We start from the raw sequence: 27,060 nt of genomic DNA on the forward strand, positions 1-27,060 counted from the left end.
TCCATTTTACTGAGACAAGCATCTAGTGGAATCATTAATAGGAACAGTTTCATTTCATTCATTCATGATTGGGCACCATTGCATACAAGAAATAAGATATAGGAGTGAGCAAAAACAACTTGAACCAGACTACATTGTCAAACTATGTAGTTAGTACATGATTTTATAATAACTCCACATTCTGCTTTTGCCTTTCACTCTACCATGGCATCCCCAGAAGTCTCTGCAGCTTGTTTTTGGGATTTTGTTTTGCTCTTACCTGTAAATGCAAGAGGTTTTAGTCAAACAAGTAAGCAGAACAATAACTATGTAAACCCAGAAGGCAGTAACCAGGAAGAAACTTGCCTTTCTTCTTCTTAAGCTGCTGCTTCAATTTAAGCTTTGAACTCTTCTTTACGCGGAAGTTCACAGGATGCTTATTGGCCTTCACGGCTGTCCCTAAATTGATCAAACAGTAAAGGAGTTGATCAGTTTTCAACTAATGAAAGCAAACTATAAACATCAGATTCAGCAACTGATCTCAAAGACATAAAACTATAAAAGCTCACCATCAGCCACAGCCATCTCAACATCTTCCATAGTGATTAAACCTTTCTCCATGGCCTCCTTTTGCTCCTGTTAACATCAATCACAGCTTTCAATTCCTAAATTTTTACACACTAACAAAGTTGATGGATATGATTTACTATAACAGTCACAAGTTTGATACTCCATAATCAAACGCAATCCAGCTTTAGACTTTAGAGTAATGAGTAATGTGTCGTGCATGTAAATATCGTTTTTGTTCCGAACTGTACAATTCACTAACAATTCCTCAAATTAAACTGTGTTTTAAACTGGTATAGTTAAGACCGGAAGGAGGTGAAAACTGACCCTGCGCCATTTTTTGAAGAGCTTGCGCTTACGCTTGCCGGAGACGGAGAGTGGTTGAGGTTTCAGCTTAAGCTTTCCGGTGACGGGATCACCGTGTATCACTCTCTTTCGCTCGGCTATTGCCGCTCGCCTCTGCTTCTGCTGCGCGTTAAAGCTCGGCATCGTAAAACCCTAGCCGTTCTGATTCTCCACACGACTCCTTGCCCTTTTATTTAGAAGTTACGAACTTACGACTAGGAGAAGGAGAGTACTTAATGGAGTATTGACTTTAAATTTTGATAGAAAATTTGATTTAAACAAAAAAAAAAAAACGCAAAAACAAATTCTATGCTAATGTAATACTCCGTATGTTGTTATAATGCAATTAATTAATTGAATTCAAGATTAATTTTTTTAATTAATTAATTAATGACAATATTGGATAACGCTAATGACTTAGTTAAGTTTTTGACAATATTAGCTTTGAAAAAAAATTGTAAACATTTTTATTAGTCAAGTGTTATTTATAATAACTCTAAGTTGGTCGGATAATTGACTTTGTAATTATAATGTTCAGGGTCGTTCTAATAAAAATTGAGGCTTGTGTAATATCTTAATTTGAGACATTTTAAAGTAATTTCTATATATAAATAATAGTTGTTCAAAAAGTTGTATCAAAATATAAATATTGTATAAAAAAATACATCTACAATTTCATTTAAAAAGTGACATGCGCTGTGCACATTTAAACACAAAATCATCTACCAAACTTTTGATATCAACTTCTTCCAAAAGATCATTTTCCATGAAGATTAAAGTTGATGGGGAGACAAGTACCTTGTATTCAGATGACATGTAGTGACCTCTTCCATGTGGGAGGTCATGAGATTGAGCCCCAGTAGAGGCGTCGTTGACTCTATGTGTTAAACGATATCAAAAGTTGTTCATGGGAGGTTGACTTGTTGGCCTCAATTTCACCTTATCGCAAATTGGTCCAATATACTATATATACATATAATTATTATTTTTTAATATGAGTCCCTAAAAATTGGGAGCCTGTACAATCGCATATTTATACATGCTCAGAACCGTCAAAAGTTGTTCATGGGAGGTTGACTTGTTGGCCTCAATTTCACCTTATCACAAATTGGTCCAATATACTATATATACATATAATTATTATTTTTTAATATGAGTCCCTAAAAATTGGGAGTCTGTACAATCACATATATTATACGTGCTCATAACCGTAGCTGATAGTATTCGATTCATTGAAAATATGGAGACCATGAAAAATATAGTTATATGTGTTACCATTCAATCCACTCTTATATGTTTTTTTGTTTGGTGGCACAAAATGAAGCACCTAAATGACTCCATAGAAAAATTGTGCATACCCTTGACAATACTAATTTTTATTTGTAATGAAGGCTCAAATAAACTAATAAGTTCGCTACCAAATTTATGTTTTTAAACACATGCCCAACATTGATCTTTCATTATTTATCAATCTCTCATTGATTAATCTTTAACCGATTCAATAACAGACTATAATAAATGTTATACATCTTTAATTACTTAATTATTAATTTAAATTATTTTTAACGATAATACATCAATTATTCATATCTCAATACAAAACTGGTAGGGAATATCCCGACCGCCATAGTTCCACCACGACCGAGGTGCCTTTGTCTTTGTCTTTTTGTCTTTGCAGGTAGCAGGTCGGGCTTTTTATGAAAAACTCGGTCGGGAAGCGACCGGGAATTGCCCGAGCGTTAGTGTCGACCACCGAGCGGTAGCCCTTTGGCGAGAGAGCCGACAAAGGACACGTGGCAGCTCTTTACGACGACAGACAGGGCACCCGGGAGGATGACACGTGGTGGCTACGTGGAGGACATGCCGAACGACCGGATTCTTGCCCCCGGCACAGCGGCTATAAATACCCACAGTAGCTACAGTGTAGAGGACTTTTAGACGATCGATAGGTTGTTGCTAGAGAACCCCGACCGCAGTCAGTCGGTACTCAGAGCAACCAAGTAGATTGTACTTAGGGCCTTTACTGTAATCAATAAAGTCTTTTACTTGCTTTAGTCGGTCTCGGGTTTATTTTATATTGCTTACGTAGAATTAGCAGTATCATTTTGGCGCCGTCCGTGGGGATACGTGCGAGAAAGCAACGTCTTGACGAGCACCCGATCCCTTCGCAATCATGTATCTGTGGGCTTACAACAACTTCGCCGACGACCAGGCGAATGCAGCGAGCTCATCTGGGCACCATGCCACCCAACAGCAAGGTCAGACGGTGGAACTGAATCTCAATCTCTCACCACCACACCCGTCTAACACATACCCGGTTGCCCAACAACCGGTGAATTACATTCAACCGAGGTACCCAACACCCGGTCAGCCATATCAGCAGCAGCCGGTGATGTATCCCGGGCAATATCCATACCCGGTCCCACCTCCGCCGTATGGGTATTGGCCTGGCCAACCGATGTACTACACTCCCCCAGTTGGGTATCCACCATATACGCCTGCTTACACGGCTCCAGCCGCCGCCCCTCCAGTTCACCCGACCGCACAGGTAGAGCCGCAGCGTCGGTCCGCTTCCCGGGCTCGACGCTCGGCTCATTCGCGGTTGGGGTCGGGGGGTGCTGATGCGATGGAGGCACCAGGGCAGGCCCAGCAAGCGGCCGAGGTTCCCGTCCAGGCGGAGGACCCCGAAGAGACTGCCCGAGCGGCAGCTTTTGATCGTCTTCGACCAGAGATGCGTCAGCGTTTGGGACCCCAAGACCCGAACCACCATCAAGAAGACGTACAGATGCAGGAGGCCAGCCAGGAGGCTTCATCCGGGTATAGCGGGTCGAGATCTCACCGACGGCGACGCGCTCGGGATATAGCCCAAGCTACTCAAGCCGCCGAGCTCAACGAGACCCGAGGATTACTCTATAACCTCCAGGCGGAGTTTGCGCAATTCAGAAACGCGCACCCTGCAACACCCCAGGTCGATCAACCGACCCTGCACCAGACGCCTTTCACGGCGGCGGTGATGGCTCAGCCTTACCCGCTCGATTTAAAGGTCTCTGGAGAGAAGAGTTATGATGGCCGGACAGACCCCGAGGTTCACGTCAACGATTTCTACAGCAATATGACTCTGAAGGGTGTGTCAGACGCCGTAATGTGCAGGGCTTTCTATTCCACGCTTACCGGTCGGGCGGCGGAATGGTTCCGAACTTTGCAGCCGGGTTCGATCGACAAATTTGACACCCTGGCGATCAAGTTCTTGAGGAAGTTCATCACTTCCAAAGTGGTGAGGAAGCCCTATATGTATCTGGAGAAGGCCAAGCAACTTGAAGGCGAGAGCTTGACCGATTTCCTCATCAAGTGGAAGGCGGCGGTCGGGGAGGTTGAGCCCATGGATGATGCGACCGCCACTCACATGTTACACATCTCTCTCCGGGCGGGGTATTTATATCAGGATTTCATTTTACACCCCCCGGCCACGTATGAGGAGGCCCTTCGAAGGGTCACAGATTATGCCAATGCTGGCGAGGCGAACGCCGTGAAGCGCTCGCAGGAGGTCGGGTCTTCGTCCCGTAAACTGGCCGGCCGGGCGGAGCACCGATCGGGTGATGACCATCCCCGATCCCGCACCAGGACTGGCGAGTTTACGGCCTTGAACCGATCTGCAGCGGAGGCCATGCAGTATGCCCAGTTTTGCAATCTCATCAAGCTTCCCCATCCCGATCGAGATGGTCCTGACAAGAGTAAGCATTGCGCTTACCATCGATGTGCTGGGCATGACACTGAAGAGTGTACCCACTTGCGCCAACTGTTGGAGGATTTGCTCAATCTTGGGAAGTTGGACAAGTGTGTGGGGAGGAGAGAAGACCCCAAAAGGAATACCGATCGGAGAGATCAGCGGCGCTCCCATCACCGCTCCGACCGGTCAGGTCAGGACCGAAGAGACGATCGAAGGGATGATCGTCGCGATGACCGACGGGACCCTGACCCTCCATCTAGCAGTTGACCAGCAGGAATGCCGACCATCCACGTTATTTTCGGTGGATTGGAAGACGCTTCCCGACCGCTGAGTAATTGCCCGGTCGCTATAGTGGATTCCCGGGAGACCGGGAAGAGGCAGAAGATGGAGCCCATAACCTTCACCCTGGAAGATCAACCCAGCAGCGGTGACCACGGCATGGAGGCGCTCGTGGTCACAATTGATGTGAAAGGGACGGATGTCCAGAGGGTTATGGTCGACACTGGCAGCAGTGTGAACGTCCTTTATTTGGACGTGTTTGAAAAGCTTGGACTAGACAGGAAGGAGCTGACTCCGGTCGGTGTACCACTGTCTGGCTTTACCGGGGCTCTTATTTACCCCGAGGGAAAGATAACGCTCCCGGTCGAGATCGGCACAGCCCCGAAGTCGATCAAGACGGAGTTAGAATTCGTTGTGGTCAACCTCCACTGCGTCCACAACATTATCTTGGGCCGACCCGCCATTATGAAGATCGGTGGGATAATTTCAATGCCTCACCTGTGCATGAAATTCCCCACCCCCAATGGGGTCGGTGTAGTCCGTGGCGATGTCCAATCCGCCCGGAAGTGTTACACCCGAGCGGTTAATAGACACGACTCCGGTTCGTCTTCCCGGGTGAACACCATAGCCAAAGAAGAGGCTAAAGATCGGAAGGAACAGTCAGAGCCTTCCGAGGAGATAGAAGAAGTTCCCCTATCCGAGGACCGACCGGATAGGAAGATTAAGATTGGTCGGGCCCTTACCCCCGAGCTCCGAGCAAAAATTTTGGCCATACTCCGGGAGTATGCCGATATCTTCGCCTGGGGGCCCGAAGACATGCCCGGGATCAACCGATCGGTAATTTTCCACAAGCTAGCCGTTGATCCCGCAACAAAGCCGGTCGTGCAAAAAACCCGGCACCTTTCTTCCGATCGCCGCGAGTTTGTTAGAGAGGAAGTCAAGAAGATGGCGGCGATCGAGCACATCCGACCAGTGATCTATCCCGAGTGGGTGGCTAATATAGTTCTTGTTCCTAAGCCCCCAGCGTGGAGGATGTGCATTGATTTTACCGACCTCAATAAGGCCTGTCCGCTCGACCCGTATCCTCTACCGAGTATCCACCAGATGGTCGACGAGACGGCCGGGGCCGAATTGATGAGCTTCATGGATGCATTCAAGGGTTACCATCAAATCATGATGCACCATGAAGATGAGAGCAAGACAGCCTTCGTGACCCCGGACGGGCTGTATTGCTACCGAGTGATGCCGTTCGGTCTCCGCAACGCAGGAGCGACCTACCAGAGAATGGTCAATATGCTTTTTGCTGATCTGCTGGGCCGAACAATGGAAGCTTATATTGATGACATGCTGGTCAAGAGCCGGGACCGATCCGACCACACTCGGGATCTCCGGGAGTGCTTCCAGATCATGAGGAAGTACCAGTTGCGGCTGAACCCGACCAAGTGTACATTCGCGGTTCAGACCGGCAAGTTCCTCGGCTATATGATGACTAAGAGAGGAATTGAGCCTAACCCGGCCAAGGTGAAAGCGATTCTGGACATGCAACCACCTTCTACCGTTCGGGAAGTCCAGCAATTGGCCGGTCGGTTAGCAGCCCTCAGCCGATTCCTCTCCAAGTTAGCCGAGCGCGCTCTGCCTTTCTTTAAGGTATTGCGAAAGGTTAATGGATTCTTTTGGGACGAAGAATTCCGAGCAACTTTTGATGAGCTGAAAGAGTATCTCATGTCACCAATTGTGCTCTCAAAGCCCGAGCTCAGAGAAGAGCTAGACGTATACCTCGCCGTCTCCGATCGTGCAGTAAGCGCAGTATTGTGCCAAACCGATCCGGAAGGGGTCCAGCGACCGGTGTACTATGTAAGCCACGCGCTACATGGTCCCGAGCTCCGGTACTCCCGGTTAGAGAAGGTCGTCTACGCCTTATACATTGCCGCGAAGAAGTTGGCTCCCTACTTCCAGGGTCGAGCAATTCGCGTGTTGACCGATCAGCCGATCGGGCCAGTCCTCCGAACTGCTTCATCGTCTGGTCGCCTAGTCAAGTGGGCGTTGATGTTGACCCAGTACGCGATCGAATACCAACCGAGACCAGCTATCAAAGGTCAGGCCCTAGCTGATTTCTTGGTCGAGTGCACCGCCCGGGATACCCGACCCCCCGAGGCCGCGGATCCCGAGGCTGAGTGGTGGTCGTTAGCTACTGACGGGTCGAGTAGCAAGAAAGGAGCAGGAGGAGGAGTAGTAGTCACGAGCCCGGAAGGATTCAAAGTCTATTTTGCTCTCATGTATCAGTTCCATCCGACCAATAATGAAGCCGAGTACGAAGCCTTTGTTAACGGCTTACAGTGCGCTCGAGACTTGGGAGCTGACTACCTTCGAGCTCAAACAGATTCCGCGCTCGTGGTCGGGCAGGTTCTCGGAGACTATGAAGTCAATGGAGAGCGTCTGCAATTATACCGGGACCTAGCCATGGAGAAGCTTGCTCAGTTCTGGGGATATACCGTCCGGCACATCCCCCGATTGGATAATGCCGACGCGGACATCTTGTCAAAGTTGACTCAAGACGCCCCGGAACATATGTCGAAGATAGCACGAATTTTGGTGATCCCGAGACATAGCATCCATCGCCTACCGGTCAATCCGATCCAACCGGTAGAAGACAATTGGATCACCGATCTAAAGGAGTTCCTCGAGCACGGTCGACTCCTAGACGACCCCCAGCGTACTCGGAAGGCCAAGCTTAGAGCCCCAAGGTTCCAAGTCTTGGACGGTCGTCTCTACAGGCGATCGTACGGAGGACCTCTTATGCGTTGCTTGACCGCATTTGAGGCTGATCTGGTCATGAAGGAATTGCATTCGGGAATTTGTTTTTCACATCAAGGAGGCCGATCGTTAGCCCGTCGTATCATGCTGATCGGGTACTATTGGCCGTCCCTCCACCTAGACTGTGAAAAGTTAGCTCGGGAATGTGAGACGTGCCAACTGTTTGCCCGGATGCCTGGACGACCGGCAACTTTCTATCAGCCGGTAACGACTGCAATTCCCTTCGCTAGGTGGGGGGTAGACATCTTGGGCCCCTTCCCTCAGCTCTCCGGTCGGAGAAAGTTTGTGATTGTCGCCATTGATTACTTTTCCAAGTGGATAGAAGCCGAGCCCTTAGCCACGATCACTTCTCAGCAGTGTGCTCGGTTCCTTTGGCGCAATGTGATTTCCCGCTTTGGTGTGCCTGTGCATCTCATCAGCGACAACGGCCGCCAATTTGTGAGCCAATATTTTCAAAACTTCTTGGCCACGATCGGGACGACCCACGTCCGGTCGTCGGTGGCTTACCCACAGGGAAACGGACAAGTGGAAAACGTTAACCGGACGATTTTGGAAGGTCTAAAAAAGAAGCTACACTCGGTTGGTCGTAGTTGGGCCGATGAGTTGCCATATGTGTTGTGGACTTATCGGACGACCCCGAGGGAAGCTACTTTGGAGACCCCTTTCGCCCTGGTTTATGGAGCTCGACTCGGATGTCCCCGACGAGCTCGACGATCCTTCTGGCTCGGGGGCTCGGTCGGGTGTGTGTTGTGGTCGTTGCTCGACCTCTGGAGAATAGGACATGATGTCCACCTCCTCGCTGCTGTGCTCGATCGTGTTGTCGTAGTCTGCGATCGAGGCGTTCTGGCTATCCGAATCCGACATGTTTTCTACCTAAAGGTCGGTCGGGGTTAGTACAGGGTTCGGGAAGTTAGTTCGAAGTTAGTTCTATCCTAACCCTACGCAAAGCTAAAAGCAAAGTAAAAGCTAAAGAATTAAGAGCTTACCGGTTGATGATACTTGGAAGAAAACTTGAAGCTTGGTGGTTTGCTCGATTGGTTCGCTGAACTGCTGCTCGGGACTCTCTGAGGGTACCGATTGCTTCAGTGGATTGAGGAAAGTTCAAATGAAGGCCTCAAGGGCCTATTTATAGGAGAGCATTTAGGCGGGAAAACGAGTCCACTTGCGTGACACGACCCGCACTGATTCCGAGGCGACCGTTGCGGTCGCCGAGGCCGGCAGTGGCCGACACGTGGCGAGGGAAGGAATGACAGCTGGCAGGTCGGTTTGATGGCTGACGTTTGGGCTTCTTCATCCCGTCTCGTTTTTTCCCGGACGGTCAAAAAGGCCCGGGCTGGGGGGCTTTTGGTAGGGAATATCCTGACCGCCATAGTTCCACCACGACCGAGGTGCCTTTGTCTTTGTCTTTTTGTCTTTGCAGGTAGCAGGTCGGGCTTTTTATGAAGAACCCGGTCGGGAAGCGACCGGGAATTGCCCGAGCGTTAGTGTCGACCACCGAGCGGTAGCCCTTTGGCGAGAGAGCCGACAAAGGACACGTGGCAGCTCTTTACGACGACAGACAGGGCACCCGGTAGGATGACACGTGGTGGCTACGTGGAGGACATGCCGAACGACCGGATTCTTGCCCCCGGCACAACGGCTATAAATACCCACAGTAGCTACAGTGTAGAGGACTTTTGGACGATCGATAGGTTGTTGCTAGAGAACCCCGACCGCAGTCAGTCGGTACTCAGAGCAACCAAGTAGATTGTACTTAGGGCCTTTACCGTAATCAATAAAGTCTTTTACTTGCTTTAGTCGGTCTCGGGTTTATTTTATATTGCTTACGTAGAATTAACAGTATCAAAAACTATAAAAATTGCTTCAACCTACATAGAACTATTACATAAGATTCACTTAAGATACTTTGATTTACGTTAAAATTTATAATTATTACTTGAAAGTGCATTTGATAGAGATTCATATATGGGAAGGTAAAATAGAATTGATTTTTTTATTAAAAAGAATCAATAAAAATAAAAATATAACATAAAAGGGGCATTTAAGTGGTGAATGAGTTTCTTTGTGGGACGATTATATAAATAGTTCGATTCAATTTTCACAAGTGACATTTTGATTGAGCCAATTCCTATGCATTTCGGAGCAAAAGAGGATGGGTGAACATGGATCATAAGACGGACAGCGAAAAATTTGGAACACTTCGTGATTAAAAAAAAAAAAAAAACATTTTCCTTAAAAAATTAAAAATATCTTTTTTATTTTGGTCAATGACGGGTTGAAAGTAGAATCAAGTGGAACCGAACGCATTCCCAATTGCGATTTGTGTCTCAAATATGCCAATTGCTAGACATGTGTACACTTGGCACCGCTCTATTGGACAAATGCACGAAAAATGACGCGCAAGCAAATCAAATTTGGAACATCGGGAGAAACAAATATTTATTTCTTCGAATTTTCTTCCCAGTTCAATCAAATTGAGAGCTGATTTCGTTTGTCTGGTTATCCTCATCAAATCTTTTGTTTCAACTCTCCAGCAATCGCCTTCCCGCGATTGTTAACAACTTCGAGTCAGCTCCGCCATCTATCCCCGTACGTATGCCCTCAATCCGTTTCAAACCTAGGTTTTTCAATTCCGGCATTTCTATATTATCTGATTGTATTCGCATGGTTATGAATTTGTCTATTGATTCATTTTTATTTATTTATTTATTAATGTTTTCGTTCTTACGGTGTCGGCGGGTCGGAAGAGGGTTCGCATTTTTCGATGCAATCATCTCCTTAAAAAATATTTTTTTTAATGGAGTTTTGATTATTTAGCTGTTTATGATTCAAATTATTATTGTAATAAATACAGTGCAAAATGATGCACTTTGTTTTCCTATTTGCTATGTACATGGGATGATAGTTCAGTTAGCTTGTTGGCAATGTGCCAGACCGGAAAACAGTGAGTAGTGGTATACATTAGTTGTATAGGGACCATGGATAATTTCAATTTCAAGGTTTCCATGTTTGTTTTTTTTAGGCTGATAAGCCTGGTCAAATTGATTTCATGTTTTGGTCTCGAATGACCAGTTTGATTGATTGAGAGATGTTTTGTCTCAGGGTGCATAGAGGAGCCAAGGGAAAATGTTGAGGCTGCAAACATATGCAGGGCTTAGTCTAATAGCCACACTGGCTGTTATTTACCATGCTTTCAATAGTAGAGGCCAATTTTACCCAGCAACGGTTTACTTATCAACCTCGAAGATCTGTCTGGTGGTTCTGCTTAACATGGGTCTGGTCCTTATGTGCATTTTGTGGCAATTAACAAAGAAAATATTCCTTGGTTCCCTTCGGGAGGCGGAGGTTGAGAGGCTCAATGAGCAGTCATGGCGGGAAGTCATGGAAATACTTTTCGCCATCACAATCTTCCGACAAGACTTTTCAGTTACTTTTCTTGCTATGGTTACTACACTTCTGCTTATCAAGGCTTTGCATTGGTTGGCTCAGAAGAGAGTTGAATACATTGAAACAACCCCAACAGTTCCTTTGTTGTCCCACATTCGCATTGTCTCCTTCATGGGATTTCTCCTCTTTATAGATAGTCTCTTTTTGTACAACTCCGTAAACTACTTGATACAGACAAGACAGGCTTCGGTTTCTCTCTTCTTTTCATTTGAGTAAGTTGTTCATTCTTCTTGCTAGTTTGGTGTTTTTGCTCCATTTTTAACTTTCTTAAAGTTTTATAGATTTGGAGATTTGACATTACTGACTTTTCTGAAAGACTGCTCATTAATTATAGGCTTCCACATTTGCATATTTATGGATATGGAAATTTTAGTCTATTCTATTGTAATTTGATCTTATACTTAATCATGTTAGCTTATGGTAGTTTGACCATATATATATATATATATATATATATATATATATATATATATATATATATATATATATATATATATTCATTTATTTATTCCTGCGCCCTGCCCCCTCTTCGCTAATCAACTTTTTTGGTGGTGTGTCTCAGGTACATGATCCTTGCAACAGCTACTGTGTCAACATTTGTGAAATATATATTCTATGTTAGTGACATGCTTATGGAAGGACAGTGGGAGAGAAAGGCTGTCTACACATTCTACTTAGAACTTATCCGAGACTTACTTCATTTGTCTATGTACCTATGCTTCTTCCTTGTCATTTTTATGTAAGTATCACCATTCAACCTTATTGTTATTCATGATATGTGCTTGTTATGCCTTGCTTATTTTGGAGCTTACGTGCTACAAAATGTAGAAGTAGGCCAAAAAGTAAGAAAGAAAATATGGAAGGCCTTTTCTGCAAGAAGCACCACATTGAGGCTTTTAAGAAAATCTTCTTTTTGAAGAAGCTATCATCTGGGCTAGGCAGCAAAATAGCATAGTGCTTGCTGGCCAATTGAATTGTATTATTTCAAGTTTGACCTATGCACCTAAGTCTTTGGGTCATTTATTTTCTCTTTGCACATAGCTGACTTTGTCTTCATTGCATGCTTGTGCTACATATAGCTTTGCCTATTAGATGTAGAAATTATGATATGTTTAATTTAGAATTTTTTTCTGAAAAAGAACGGGAGATCTTTGATCCTATAGGAAGAAGAAGAAATGGGACATGGTTCTGAAAGATTCACATTGTTTTGGTAGACACATCCTTGGGTATTTTTTCCCTGATGATTTGACATTCCTAGTGGCTTATGGGTAGCCTTCTTTATTCTAGTAAAGTTGATTTTCTTTTTTACTAAATGATTGTGACTTATCTTCTTTATCCAATTATTCTAAAACCCCTTAAATCATTCCAGTAGAACAGATCACTACTTAGTTTTGCAGTTCTTCATTATTGGTCTACAGTTTCATAAATTTTGTCATGTTTTAATTTTGAATTGTTTAGCAACTATGGTGTACCTCTGCATTTGATTCGGGAGCTTTATGAGACATTTCGCAACTTCAAAATTCGTATTGCTGATTACATACGCTATCGGAAGATCACTTCAAACATGAACGATCGTTTTCCAGATGCTACACCAGAAGAACTCAATGCGTGAGTTGTTTGAAATAAACTTTTCTGTGCATTCTTTCTTCATAATCATTTTCATCACATTTTGTGATCCTGCAGAAGTGATGCTACCTGCATCATTTGCCGTGAGGAGATGACTACCGCAAAGAAACTCATTTGTGGGCATCTTTTTCACGTGCATTGCCTCCGTTCATGGTTGGAAAGGCAGCACACCTGTCCTACCTGTAGAGCCCAAGTTGTGCCTCCTGAAAATGGGACAAGTCAAACTGGGCCAACAGGACCACGAGCTGATTCTCAGCAAGGTATAAAACTTGTTTCACCATTGAGCTGTTCTTGATCTTCTATGTTCTTTGAAAAAATTTACAACCTTGGACTGAAAAGTTTACTTTTCCAATATTGTGTTTGGCATGCCATTTTTGTTTAGAGCAGATGAAATACTGAGTGTGTACCTTTTTTCCAATAATCTATTGGCTGTGTTACCAGTCAATAATAAATTGTTGTCCATATACGAGTTGAATGGAAATAGGGGACAGGAACCCTTGTGTAATGTGGTGTTGGTATGAACTTATGACAGTAGTTGTATATTACTTTAGGGAGGTTACTTTTCTATTATGTGTTTTCAGAAGCATGTTGTTACAAGCATTTCCGTGAACATGTTGAATGGAATCAATGGGGAAAACTATTTTCTCCCACAACAATAAATAAATGCATGGCGTATGGGCACTCTGTCTCCCTCTTGCTCAATCAAAGTCTCCACTCTATTGCTGCTTTTCTTACTCTCTCTCTCTCTCTCTCTCTCAACCCATGAAAGCCAATCCCTCTTGTTTTTTCTTGCTCAGCTTTCTCTTCTTTTTCTTAGCTTCAATTTGAGATTCTTGAAGTTTTGTTCTATTTTTTGCCCTAATGATATTAGGGCTCTATCTATATGCATTAAATAAAATAATGGTGTGCTTTGCTTTTTGCTTAAAGTGCCAAGCGGGTTTTGCACTTCAATTCTCATTGTGCTTGTAAAAACCTTTCTTCAGAAAAAACATAGTAGTTAATTTATGCACATGTTTGTGGACTGATTTGGTACTTGGAGTGCATTCACTAATTGCTGGTTTATCCTATTACACTATCTTTTCAAATTAAAGTTCTTGGTTGGATGCAGGACCAAGTGTTGCAAGTTCATCCCAGGGTTCACAAGCTGATGGTGAGCGAAATAGCAATACTAACCAGCATCAAGCTAGGATACAAGCTGCTGCTGCTGCTGCTTCAATATATGGGAAATCTTTTGTTTATACTAACACTCCCTCACATGCACAATTGTGGTATGGATTTTCTCCATTTCAGTCTTGTATGAGTACTAATATTCTACTGCACAAGTACTTCTATTACTGCATAATTGTGTGTATTTTTCCATAAATATAAAATATCTTAAAATCATGACTCTCCTTCCCTCGTCCATTTTCTTCTCTATAGCATTACTCAATAATTTTTTATTCAAATTTTATGGCTACAGTTCTGTGACAAGGACAAAATTGGTTTAATATTCTCATGCTTACAGGTCCCCTGGATTTGCCTTGCGTCCTCCCCCCAATAAACCTTCAGATGGCTCTGCTAGTGTAAGCTCAGGCGGTGAGCATGCTCTGGGTGAACATTCACAGCCACGTCAGTTCGCAAACGCAAGCTTTACTCAGTTTCCACAGTATACTTTTGTTCCCTTCCAACTTCCTGGGCACGCTGACATTGGATCTAGCAGTGGCCCCCCTACTGGAGATATGCATCCCGAGGTTAAGAAGAAAGTCATTGAAGAACAAATTAAGGTGTGATGTTGTGTTAATGAGCTTTTATCATCCTTCCTAGCTGCCTTGAACCCAAAATTGCCTTCGCCTTTTCTTTATACTTCGCTAATTACTGCAAAATTAACAATGATCACAGGCTCTGCAACACGAGCTCACTCTTCTACATAAGCCAAATACCGAGAACAAGACTGCTTCTACAGAAACTTGCGACGGCAAGGGAAAAGCCGTGTCCTCATCATCTTAGCCGATTTCTGACAATCTTGCCCTACTGTAGATGTGTGCAAGTGGGCAGAGACAAAAGTGAGTTCAATTTTAAGATTTTATGAGTTACTATGAGACCCTAGGATCTGTTGTACCCTTTTGAAGAACAGACGAGCAGATGATGAATGTTTGCCTGCAGAGCGCGGATAACAAATGAAAGAAACGATAGTTATGTAAATTGTACAGCTTTTGATTTCCAACGTACCTTTTTTTCCCCTCAATGTACTTTCAACTTCTAGATTGTTACAATTTTCTGGACAAATATGCCACAAATAGATCAAATAGGACTGTTTATCTTTTTGTCGCCGTTTATTGCTTATTATTATGCATATATCGGATTGCCAATGTCTTTGTGGTTTAGTGGCATGAAATGACTCTTCTAAGTGGGAGGTTATGGGTTTTGAACCTGTTTGGTAACATAACTCATAAGCTAATTCAACTTATTTGATCATTATTAGCTGTTTGATTTGATTCAACAATTAACTAAAAAAGTTGTTCAAAATAACTTTTTCGATATTATTTTATATGTAACAGTTAATTTATTAAATATTTTTTTTAACAAATTATCAATTAATAATTAAACTCACTAATCTAATTAGCTAATAACTATCGTATAACCGTTATTTATCAGACACCTCATAAATAATTAAACTCAAAAAAATAATTAGAAATGTTGACTTTGTAGAATTGTAGTGACGCTATTTTAACACTTATATATTGCGTAGTAAAGAGATCTTTTTACAATAAGGGAGCGTTTGGTTCAAGTTATATAAGAAAACCAATGTTATATTTATTTGGTAATATAAGATTTTCATGTTTAGTTCAGGTTATGTAACTTTCTCAAAGGATTTCAGATAATTTTCAGATTAAGTTTTTATTTTAACTATTAGAAGAGAATTGAGATACCCTCAAATTTTTTAGGTAATCTCATATTTTCTTGTCTTATTACTGATGTTGGGCTTTAGACATTTTTATTAATTTATTTTATTACCGTTGTCTAATTTACATATCTTAGTTTTAAACTAAACACAAAAATCAATATTTTCAGCTCTAACATTCCTTAAAATAATATAACTTTCCATGAACCAAACGCCCCCTACTTGACATATTATTACGGATGGCAAACAAACTTTCAATTTCGTTAAATATCGTTATGGCGAGCTGAAATTTTCCGTGATTTTTCTTTCCATCGTGACAGCGCAGAATTGGTAGTCCGTACATAAAACCGATTCACGCACAACAAAATAAAACAAAAATAATACACTGGAATAGTTTCAGACAGAGAGGAGAGAGAAACTTGGAATCAACGCTACCCTCTCTTCAGCACCGGCGTTCTCCGTCGGAGAATTTTCAACTCGATCGTCGACTTCTTGTTCTGGATCACTCACTCTTGCAGTAGCGGAGCTTGTCTCTCCGATCGCTGATTGCTTTTTCCTCTCCAATTCCATCTGATTCGCGAGGGCGTTAGAGAATAGAGAAGAACAGATGGGACAAACTTTCCGCAAGCTCTTTGATACCTTCTTCGGCAACAGCGAGATGAGGGTGCGCACTACCGAACACATGCACTTGCCGATTTTGCACATTCTATTCATATGTTTCCGGTTAATTTTAGTGCTGTTCTTCATGTTTTATCGTGGAAATGCTCCCTAGTCCCTATTGGTGATTACTTGTTTACTTCATTAATTTTCCTAATTCGGAGCTGCTTCTCGGATTCGTTCTATTAACTGTCATTTTCAGTAATACACACACATACCGACGGAGTTTTATTTGTATTTTTCTTAAGGTCTAGCTGAAAGTTGTTCTTGTGTGTTTGTGTGTTTTTGAAGTATTTTACGGAGTATTATTTAGTATAAGCAGTTGTTCTTTTATTGAAAACTGTAGGAAACTTGAGCATGCATCTCTAATGCTGATCAGTTACCACTCATCCTTTTGGCACCTGCTTGTGCTGTATGTAGTTTATTGAAGTTTGTCTGGTAGCAGTAATTAGTGCCAGCATTCTGTGGGAGATACAAGTTTTATGTGTGTATCACTTAGACTCCTTTGCTTTGTTTTTGATCTGCGTTTATTTATATAGGTTGTGATGCTTGGGCTTGATGCAGCTGGCAAAACAACCATACTGTATAAACTGCACATAGGAGAAGTTCTATCAACAGTTCCTACCATTGGTGAGTCAATTTGTTATGTACTCCGTATCATTTTGGTTTGGTTCAACAAAGCATGTTTTGGAACTTGGAAGAGGAGACTGACTAGATTGCTAACAATTACGGAGTATTAGGTTAACCTATAGTTTGGACTTCAATATCAACTTTGCTGTTCTATTAATTCCTGCCTCCGATTTTCATGGTTCTCAAAATGCTTAAGAGTTGTTGAATTTCACAATGTTTGGTTGAAGGGAGGGGGAAGAGAACAGAAAAACAGGGCATCTTCCCTTGCGGCTAGAAGCATTTAACCTTTTACTGAAAGAGTGAAAAATAGAATGTTATCTGATAAAGCTAAAAATGGAAGATTTTTTTTTTTTTTTTTCAAATTTTGCTAGTAAGCTTCAAGTATTAACATACACTGGTATTTCCTGTCTTCTGTCACTTTTTTTTTTCCTAATCTTCCAATTGTTAAACAATAGGGGTGCACATGGAAAAGATGGGTAGCTTAGTGTGTTCTACTATTTTTTACTATGCATATGAATTCTGAAAGTGGTCTTATTGAGGATAAATTAAAGAAAAATCAACTTTGTGGTTTGGAATATGGTACACCTATCAGAAAGAATGATGACATGGTAGTAATAGGTCATAGGAAAGGAAGTGATATGCCAAAAGTTATTTGGATTGAAGTTATGGGGAGGATATGCTAACACAAAAGCTTATGATGGTTTTAATGCTTGATATAATGGAATGGAAAATTAGAGGCCGTGTAGCCTATGCCAACTTAATATGGATTAAAGCTCTGTTAAAGAATACACAATTTGCAAGTCAGTGCATGGAGTCATGTCTTACCAACCTCCCCAAACTTCAGATATTGTTTGATTGGTGTTAACTGTATTAAATAACCTAGCATGCATACATATAGAGCACAGTGAAGATGATAACATTCTGCTGGCACACAGGTTTCAATGTGGAAAAGGTGCAGTATAAGAATGTGATGTTCACTGTCTGGGATGTTGGTGGACAGGAGAAATTAAGGCCACTCTGGAGGCATTACTTCAACAACACAGATGGACTGGTAATTATGTTCAATCTCTTTTAAACGTCATTGGATTGAACTATGTTTCTGCTTTACCTCATTTGGTTATAGCTTTTCGATAAGTGTTTCTTCATATGTTAATATGTTATTGATCCTTTGCACACTTTTTTAAATGTATTTAATGTCTATCTGATCAATTCCTTTTTTTAAATTTAATCTAGATATATGTTGTTGATTCTTTGGACCGAGAGAGAATTGGAAAGGCCAAACAAGAGTTTCAGGTTGTATATGTGAGCAGTATGTCTAAGTGATCCACGTGCTTCCTCTTTGGCTTACCCTTTCAAGTGTGCTTAATTTTCTCAGGCCATCATCAGAGATCCTTTTATGCTTAATGCAGTCATCTTGGTTTTTGCTAACAAACAGGACATGGTAAGTTGCATGATTAAGTTCATTTTCTTATCAATCAAGTTCAACTTTATGCATCTTTTCTCTTTCTGCAAAGTGTTGGTTTGTTTCATGAACTTTCACGCATGTAATTTGCTGCTGCCTTTCAGAGGGATGTCCTCCTTTGCCCTTCACCTGAAATATGAAGAATATGCTTTAAAATGCTCTAACTAGTCTATCTTTCAACCTCTCATTGATATATAGCTTACTTTTGTAAAATATACATATGAAATTAGAGTGTCTAAAAAAGTAAAATGAGAATACCATGACAAATTTGTAGTTACAATATTACTCCGTAATATTTGTATCACAAAAGCTTTTTTTTTCTCAAATTCAACATAATGGCAAGTGAACGTTCTATATTGATTTGTGTACCTGTTTGTTTGTCCAATATCAATCAGTCTCTCATTATCTATTTTGTATCCTTGTGATCCATTTAGAAAGGGGCAATGACTCCAATGGAAGTTTGTGAAGGCCTTGGTCTCTATGACCTTAGGAACAGAAAATGGCATATACAAGGGACATGTGCCGTCAGAGGGGATGGACTTTATGAGGGACTGGACTGGTTGGCAAGTACACTGAAGGAGCACAAGGCTGCTGGGTTCTCCTCAGTAGGCCCTTCAACATTTTGATTCGTCAGGTTAGTACATCTTTTATTTTACCTGAGATTTATCAATATTCTATTGCCATATAGGCTTCATTTGAGTTGATCTTTATCCCTATGGCAGGTTTATTCAAGTTCCGGGTGACAAAAGCTGAGAACCACTGCAGTCTAAAAAAGTTTTCCCTTATTTTACAATCTAATTTTGAATACTTGCTCCTAACATTCTTATTATGAATGTTTTGACTGTGTTGTGTATATTGGAAGATGGACCTTTTGATTGGTATCTGTTGGTTAGGGGATGTCACTTGAGGTACTATTTTACTATGTATATTTTTCTGTGTATAAAGTGGGTGATTAGATACACGGCTTCCCCTCCTCCCCACAGTTCTTTGCATAGATAATAGCACTCAAATCTTGTGATTGGCCTAGTCGTTTTTTGTTGGTTTGTTTGAAATACGTTAAGATGCTTGTGTTGATCGAATTCTCTCTGATACAAGTATGAATTAGTTACCAAGGACCCTGTGGTCCATTGGTACCTGGTTGCTCTCCTATGTGGGAGGTATGGTTCGAGCTTTAATAGAGGCGATTATGGTGTCATTTGATGTAATAGGTTGTATATGTGGGTATCCTCTTCCCTTATAAAAAAAAAAAAAAAAGTATGCATTAGTTAAAATTTGCAGAAGTTTATCCCTCAACTTTAAAAAAGTTTGTTTCAACTATTTAAATCAACAACTTATCAAAAGTCCTAAGTTGATGATATTGTCAATTCTTGAGATAGCAATCATATAATTCAAGCCCTAAAAAAAAAGAACTATTTAAATCAACTACTTAAAAAAAGTCTTAAGTTGATGATATTGTCAATTCTAGAGATAGCAATCATATAATTCAAGCCCTAAATATAAAAACAATCATATAATTCAAAGTGCAAAACTAATTTAATAATGAAACACTATGAATAAACGCTACAATAATTTTGTCAAAAAATTCATCTTGATAAGATCATTGAATAAAAGTAGCACGAAATACTTTTTTAACAATATGAACCGCCAAGTGCCAACCCAACCAAGAAGGTTGAACTCTAATGCTTATTTATTTAACCCAAAAAAAAAAAACGAATATAATACGGTATTGACAAGCTGGTCTCTGCTCCACCATCCTAGTCTTCAACGGTGTCAACCAAACAGTTCTCTTGTAGTTGTTGCAAAGCTGACCTGGTAGCTTCCTATTTAATTCAAATGAGCAACAATAATAACAACAAAGATAATTATATGGCGCACGTGCATTTAATAATTTCTCAAGGAACAGCAAAGCAATAATACAAAAATTAAGAGATTAGGAGGATTTTCTGACCTTGGTGTTAGCATTGCTTTTTGTGATCTCCTTCGGGCTGCAATCTTCATGGTGCTTTTTCTTGTTCTCCTTAATACGAACCAGTTTTCTGCCACTGTTATCAACATTCTCCTTGTCATCCGACACAGACTTCACTCCTGCTGACAATATGGTAATTGGTGTTTTCGTTGGTGTCGAGCAGATGATCTGAATGGTGTGACCTAAATTTGTTCCTGCCGAGCCAGTAGGGATCTGCTTATGATCAAATGCCGAAGCTGAGAGTGGAGTGTCGCCTTTAGGGACCGAAGATTCCAAGAATACAAAAGGAGTCTCAGCCACATTCTGCAATCCTGATGCTGGTTCTTTTCCTGCAGAGTTCTGCATATATTCTTGCACTGTGTTTTTATCCCCAATAGCAGTATCCATGTTAGTTTCTGAAGCATCTTCCAAAAGTTCAGAACTTTCAATGTTCTTGCTCTCTGCCTCGTTGTCACCTGCTGCAAATTCACTCAGTGATTCTTTTCTCCCTGAACTCGCAGACCTAGCTTCTGTAGCATCTTCAGAATATGAAAGCCCTTCATCCTTGGGTTCTTTCTCATCACCTCTCAAATTCTCCAATGACCATTCTCCATCTAAACTCTCAGAGTTAGTGTCTATACCATCTTCATCCTCATAATATGAAAGCCCTTCATTGTCGGTCTCTTTCTCATCACCTGTCAACCTCTCCAATGACACTTCTCCATCTAAACTCTTGGAGTTAGTGTCTATACCATCTTCATCCTCAGAATTGGTCTCTTTCTCATCACCTGTTAATTTCTCCAATGACCCTTCTCCACCTAAACTCTTAGAGTTGATACCTATAGCATCTTCATCCTCAGAATACGAAAGCCCTTCACTGTTGGTGTCTTTCTCATCACCTGTCAATTTCTTCAATGAACCTTCTCCACCTAAACTCTTAGAGTTGGTACCTATAGCATCTTCATCCTCAGAATACGAAAGCCCTTCATTGTTGGACCCTTCTCCACCTAAACTCTTAGAGTTGGTACCTATAGCATCTTCATCCTCAGAATATGAAAGCCCTTTATTGTTGGTCTCTTTCTCATCACCTGTCAATTTCTCCAATGACCCTTCTCCATCTAAACTCTTAGAGATGGTACCTATAGCACCTTCATCCTCAGAATATGAAAGCCCTTCATTGTTGGTCTCTTTCTCATCACCAGTCAATTTCTCCAATTCTGCGTCCGAATTCTCATCTGAACTCTCAGAGATACCTTCCATAGTATCTTCATAGTAAGAAATTCCTTTGGCCTTTGGCCCATTCTCATGACCTCTAAATTCTTCCAGTGACAGCTCTTCGTCTGAAGTCTCAGAGCTAGCTTGTGTAGTACCTTCATCCTCATCAGTTGTAAATTCATACAATGGTCCTTCACCTACAGGGTAAGAAATTTCTTTGGGGTTTGTTTCATCCTCATTGTCCAACTGCTTGGATAGAACCAAGTGATTATCAACAACCTCTTGGACCCTGCACTGATGATCAGCATTATCATCTTTAAGGTCAGAAATTTCTTCAGTGTTTGGCTCATCCTCATTATCTAACTGAACCATGTCATTGCCAAAAAGCTGTTGGCCTTTAGACTGAAGATCAGCACCTTGAACTTCACAGTCAGAACCGTGTTTAATGTTGTCATCCTTGCAAACAACCTCCTGGACTTTATACTGAAGATCATTTTCTTCGGTGTTTGGATCATCCTCATTACCTAAATGAACCATGTCATTGCCAACAATTTGTGGGCGTTTACACTGAATATCAGCACCTTGAACTTCAAAGTCAGAAATGTGTTTAATGTTGCCATCCTTGCCAACAATCTCCTGGACTTTGCACTGAAGATCAACACCTTCAACCTCACAGAGGTTAGTGTTGGGAGCATATAATTGCTCGGTTAGACCCATGTCATCACTTACAGTCACGCATTTGTACTGAAGATCGGCATCTTCTACCTCACTGACAGAGATTTGTTCAGTGCTGGGCTCTTTCAATTGCTTGGGTAGAATCATGCCATCACAAACGATCACCTGGCCTAGTTGCAATGAGGAATCTGGACCAACATCACCATCATATAGATTGGACAAGTTCACACCGCCATCACAGTGTGATTCCTTTCCAGAAGATAAACCTATACTCTCTGAATACCCATCCGGGCTCAAATCAGCATCTCCAGCCTCACATGTAGAGATTTTGTTAGCATTGTGCTCATTGGCTCTACCAATTTGCTTAGGTACCATGTCACTGTTAGCAACCTCCTGATCTAACCCTGAAGAGGATTTTGGAGTAACATGGGCATGTGGATCTTGCAAACCTACTTCAACATCACATGAATCAGGCAGATTCAAACATTCATCACTATGTGATTCCTTGCCATCAGATAAACCATTATTTGTGGAATTCTCAGCCAACACAAAATTGGCAGGTTCAACATCCAATGAGCTATCAAGTTCCTTAGCTTTGTCATCATTCAACTCTTCCCCTTCTCCTAGTTTTTTAGACAGTAGCATGTCAACTGCAACCATATCATACAAACAGGAAAACCCATCACGTATGTGAACAAACTTCCAAGAAGCAGTAGCACTTAGTAAATAACAAAGGGAAGAAATCAAAACAATAAATAGACGAACAAACTTACCATTATTTTCAATGATTGCGTTAGAGTTGTCACTGGTAGCTAGATCTTCAGAGCTTTTAGGCATATCAACTTTCAGTTTGTTGTTTAACAGGTTTAGATTCTCAAATTCAAATGAGAGGGCACCGTCTTTGGCTTTTTTACTATTGAAACCCTCCTCAGATGCTGTTTTCAAGTCAATACCTGCATTATCACAGCAAAAATTCGGAGATCAAGTGAGTACTAAGTATTAGAAAAGAGATATAACTCAGCATATAGTGGCCTAGTGAAGGCATACCAGCTTTCTCTACTTCATCCTCGAAGTGAAGAGAACACTTCCCAAAGTCCACTTCCAAACCTTCAGTCGCTGCTTCAGAAAAGTTATCGAATGTAATGGTCTGATCTGATCTTTCATTATCCTGTTTGCCTGATTCCTTCAAACGTTTTGCGGCTAACCTTGCTGATCTTCGAATGCTGTATACTTGGCTAACTGAACTCTTCTCCTTTGCTTCCCTTTTTTGGCTAGTCAGCACAGCACCTGGTGTCTTGTGAACATCTTGTTTTCCTTTTGCTGCTGCACTTCGTCCAACAGTTGGCGCAATCGGAGTCTGAGAAGTTTCAGTTTCATTTTTAACCGTCTTTCGCCGTGCAGTTCTACGAACGGTTGAAGGAACACTTTGTGAGCTTATATCTGACTTGTGAGGTAATTCAACCGATGAAATTGCAGTTTCATCAGCTTCTGACGGTTTCAGGAAATCTTCAATACCTTCCACCTGGAATAGGCACATAATGAGTAAACGACAGCTTTTGAAACAAAACACAGAAGGATAATCGATTATCAAAGATGTTATATGTGATCGGAAGTCTCATTTCAACGACTGAAAATTTAATAAGCAACAAGCTGAAAACTCTCTCTAGGTTATTGTACTAGAAAGCTTTCATCACAAGCTCAATTTTAAAACGAAACAAAAATTGCACAAAAATGTTGATCGATACAGAAACTAATCCTAACTTCATTCATTTATCATTTCATGTTAGTTTCAGATGAGTATAAAAAATCCGCACAAGAAAATATGGAAAATATCAAAACTATACAAATCGATGATATTCATATTAGTTTCATCTGAGTTCAAAAAATCTACACGACAAAATATGGAAAAAATATCAAAACTATACAAGTCGATGATATTAAGTTGGAGTGTTAGATGCAAATCTTACGAGATCAAGCGCCTGCAGAGCGTCCGCCATGGCAACATTGGTGATGTTCGCATGAATTTTGTTCTTCTTGCATAGAGCTTGGAGCTCTCTCCTGGTGAGGCTTCGGAAATCCATGGCAGAAATCGAACTGAAACGAGATCGACTAATGTGATTTGCTATGCTTTTGAATTGCTGATCGGAGAGCTAGATGCTTTGGCGAATATAGCGGGAACGGTAGAGAGGTATATATATATACATATATATAGTGTTGGCGTGGGGTTAAACCCTCGTCTTCAGCGTAACCGTTGTAGCGAAGATTCAAATTTGAAATTTAAAATAGCTGGCGGTTTATTGTCTTACCATCTTACCATATATCAGTATATGCGGGAAGATGAATCGCTCCTTCTCGTTCATTCACCCTTAGGACTTAGGAGGTTTGGTTCGTGAGATTGTTAATGCTAAAAAATTTGATAAATTTGTCACGTAAAATGTTTTATGAGTTATAAATTTATAATCAATTAACATAAAATAATAATATTGCATGTACTACTCATTGTAAAAAATTATATTTGGTGAAATGATCAATTATTCAGTTAAAGCTCTATTCCATTCAAATAATGAGTCATATAACTGATTGCCACCCTTTAAAACTAGTTCTTTACATTTTCTCAAAAAAAATATATAATTCTTTACATTAACAACAAAATAAGATTATGGGGAGACACATAATTAAGGAGTGACCTAGTTGATTCTTACACATTAAAACTAGTTCTTTACATCAATGTAACAACATAATAAGATCATGGGACACAAGTTAAGTATATAACCTCTTCACAATTCACCTAATACTCAAGCCATGCATTAGAGAGGTTCATGCAAGCTGATCACTAACTTAATTCTATTCTCTAAAAATGTGACAACTCCTCAATTCACCTAAGGCTCATGTCATACATTAGAGAAATTCATGCAAACTAGTCAATAATTCAAAAATGCTTCTGACTTCTACTGCCTTTCCATCATAAGCAAAGCTCACCAATTACCCTTTACTGACCTTAATATGGTACATGTGCGATTTGATGGGTATAGTACTGTCATTAATTTGTTTTAAAAGCCATTGTCATTGTGGTTCTTAAATTAAATATAAAAATATCACTATAATTGAAACACCATTATATCTAATTATAGCACAATGGGAGCATATGAGCACATTAAACTAAATGAAACAAGGCATGTTCACAAAATGGAAGAAATTTCATTTCCTCCAAAAACAAAGCCCTCTGCATACATGAGATTTAGAGATAAGCTAGTGTTATAGACTTGTAGTACTACAGCAGTGGTATTGACAATAAACAATCAAGCAAGTTGCCTCCTCATGTAAGTATCTTCATGCACAAAAACTGGTTCCTGACTGGTTTGAGGAGGAAATTGGGGTTGCCCCATTGCAATGCCGCCTTGACCCGAAGGAGCCGGTGGACACCATGGGTCGTTTGTGTTCTTCGCAGAAATCAGGGTGAGATAATAGACAATCCCAAGAGAAACACTTGCAAGGGACAGGACAGCAGCTCCGGCAAAAACTCCAGGTTTAACTACGTAGCAGTAGTAGTTGCCAAAGTACATGTTCTCTTCACCATGTTGTTCATTCAATGCTGCACCCGTTAGCAGAAGCAGAAATGCTATGACAAATGTGAACCTGCACAAGGAGCAAAAATCGGTATCCAAGTTTTTCACTGGAAAATGATACTCGAGTACCAATAGTGAATCCAGAAGTTCATGACCAAATTACCAGGAAACAACAAAACAAACGAGCGCCAATGTCCAGTTAGAGTTCGACTGATGTGGACCTTTTCTGCAACAAATACATCCAGTTGCAACATTCACAACAATTTGAGCAACCATGAGAGCTACAGCTGCAGTCAATCCAAGGCCCAGTGCGGGACTCCTGGGGTATACACATTCCGAAGGTGAAGTGAATTCAACTTGAGAACCCTGAACAATTGGGCAATCAAATCAATGGTGGCTCTTAGAAAGCTTCGAGTACGAGCTGCAACCACAAGAGCACAGGACAAATCCAGAGAGTTCGACACATAATACTAAGGAACTTGTCCCATCTGCGCACTTGCATTATACAACATTACACCTAAACACTCCCCCAACTTAATCAAACAGCTATACACCAGTGCACAACATTCATAAAATCTAAACATAATCAACTAGACATTTTGACCTTACACCACTAAACCAGTCTTAACCAGATTTGAATATCCTACTTCTACTAACATCCTAGGTATCCTTTCCATGAATTGCAGTAGCAATGTACTACCAGCCGACATAAACAGAAGGCATGATATCATCTGTTTTGACAAATTTCTCAAAACATCACTTTTTCATTGAGTTATCCACAGCTATATGCGCATCTTCAAGACTAGAAACATAAATCTAAAAGAGAAACACATTAAGTTACCTTGCACCTAAACTAAACCGAACTAAGCTGTAATCCCAATCTAGGTAGAGAATATCAACTAAAAATGACCACAGGCACGAAAATCGAGCAAATATTTAGTAGATTGAAGCATATACATACAGCAGCAGCTATGCATACACATAAATGGGTGTTTAGCCCTATGAATACCTTAATCCTCGTGGCTTCAGCAGCAAATCCGGTAACAGCAGATAATATCCCTAGGAATCCAACTACAGAGCAGATTAGTAGCACATTTCTTTCCATTTCCTCGACTTCCGTTTCTTCTTCTTCTTCTTCTTCCTCTCCTGCCGATAAGCAAAGCTCTGCCTAAGATTCGCTGCACTATCCAAGCGTGGGAAACGAAGAGGAGATAGAGAGAGAGAGAATATGCTTATAAATGAAGG

General features: G+C 41.3%; 5 protein-coding genes across 6 annotated transcripts; 2 read left to right on the forward strand and 3 right to left on the reverse strand.

The window, feature by feature from the left end:
• Positions 1-26: 26 nt before the first annotated feature.
• On the reverse strand, positions 27-1,098 carry LOC109193778. Its single transcript, XM_019344587.1, has 4 exons — positions 874-1,098; positions 549-615; positions 346-438; positions 27-259 (listed from the first exon to the last, which is right to left on the reverse strand). Exons 1-4 carry the CDS (start codon positions 1,033-1,035, stop codon positions 195-197), a joined length of 387 nt encoding a protein of 128 aa, XP_019200132.1. The 5' UTR covers positions 1,036-1,098; the 3' UTR covers positions 27-194.
• Positions 1,099-10,131: 9,033 nt separating this feature from the next.
• Positions 10,132-15,097, forward strand: LOC109146511 (ERAD-associated E3 ubiquitin-protein ligase HRD1B-like). Of its 2 annotated transcripts, none has more exons than XM_019294173.1 (8): positions 10,132-10,304; positions 10,814-11,370; positions 11,721-11,897; positions 12,617-12,766; positions 12,842-13,044; positions 13,893-14,052; positions 14,289-14,547; positions 14,663-15,097. In XM_019294173.1, exons 2-8 carry the CDS (start codon positions 10,838-10,840, stop codon positions 14,768-14,770), a joined length of 1,590 nt encoding a protein of 529 aa, XP_019149718.1. In that variant the 5' UTR covers positions 10,132-10,304; positions 10,814-10,837; the 3' UTR covers positions 14,771-15,097. The 2 variants fall into 2 exon arrangements, with proteins under 2 accessions (XP_019149718.1, XP_019149717.1); XM_019294172.1 differs by having other exon boundaries at positions 10,134-10,300.
• Positions 15,098-16,013: 916 nt separating this feature from the next.
• LOC109146575 (ADP-ribosylation factor 1-like 2) lies at positions 16,014-19,489 on the forward strand. The gene is made up of 7 exons (XM_019294251.1): positions 16,014-16,329; positions 16,862-16,952; positions 17,888-18,003; positions 18,186-18,245; positions 18,328-18,393; positions 18,849-19,048; positions 19,137-19,489. The coding sequence occupies exons 1-6, from the start codon at positions 16,273-16,275 to the stop codon at positions 19,038-19,040; spliced, it is 582 nt and encodes a 193-aa protein (XP_019149796.1). The 5' UTR covers positions 16,014-16,272; the 3' UTR covers positions 19,041-19,048; positions 19,137-19,489.
• A 649-nt stretch (positions 19,490-20,138) lies between these two features.
• On the reverse strand, positions 20,139-24,287 carry LOC109193850. Its single transcript, XM_019344683.1, has 6 exons — positions 24,217-24,287; positions 23,297-23,771; positions 23,023-23,202; positions 21,388-22,899; positions 20,363-21,105; positions 20,139-20,234 (listed from the first exon to the last, which is right to left on the reverse strand). Exons 1-6 carry the CDS (start codon positions 24,244-24,246, stop codon positions 20,169-20,171), a joined length of 3,006 nt encoding a protein of 1,001 aa, XP_019200228.1. The 5' UTR covers positions 24,247-24,287; the 3' UTR covers positions 20,139-20,168.
• Positions 24,288-25,353: 1,066 nt separating this feature from the next.
• Positions 25,354-27,060, reverse strand: LOC109194085. The gene is made up of 3 exons (XM_019344958.1): positions 26,825-27,060; positions 25,979-26,181; positions 25,354-25,885 (listed from the first exon to the last, which is right to left on the reverse strand). The coding sequence occupies exons 1-3, from the start codon at positions 26,918-26,920 to the stop codon at positions 25,549-25,551; spliced, it is 636 nt and encodes a 211-aa protein (XP_019200503.1). The 5' UTR covers positions 26,921-27,060; the 3' UTR covers positions 25,354-25,548.

Source organism: Ipomoea nil, unplaced genomic scaffold (genome assembly GCF_001879475.1).
Source record: "Ipomoea nil cultivar Tokyo-kokei standard unplaced genomic scaffold, Asagao_1.1 scaffold1932, whole genome shotgun sequence".
Lineage (NCBI taxonomy): Eukaryota > Viridiplantae > Streptophyta > Magnoliopsida > Solanales > Convolvulaceae > Ipomoea > Ipomoea nil.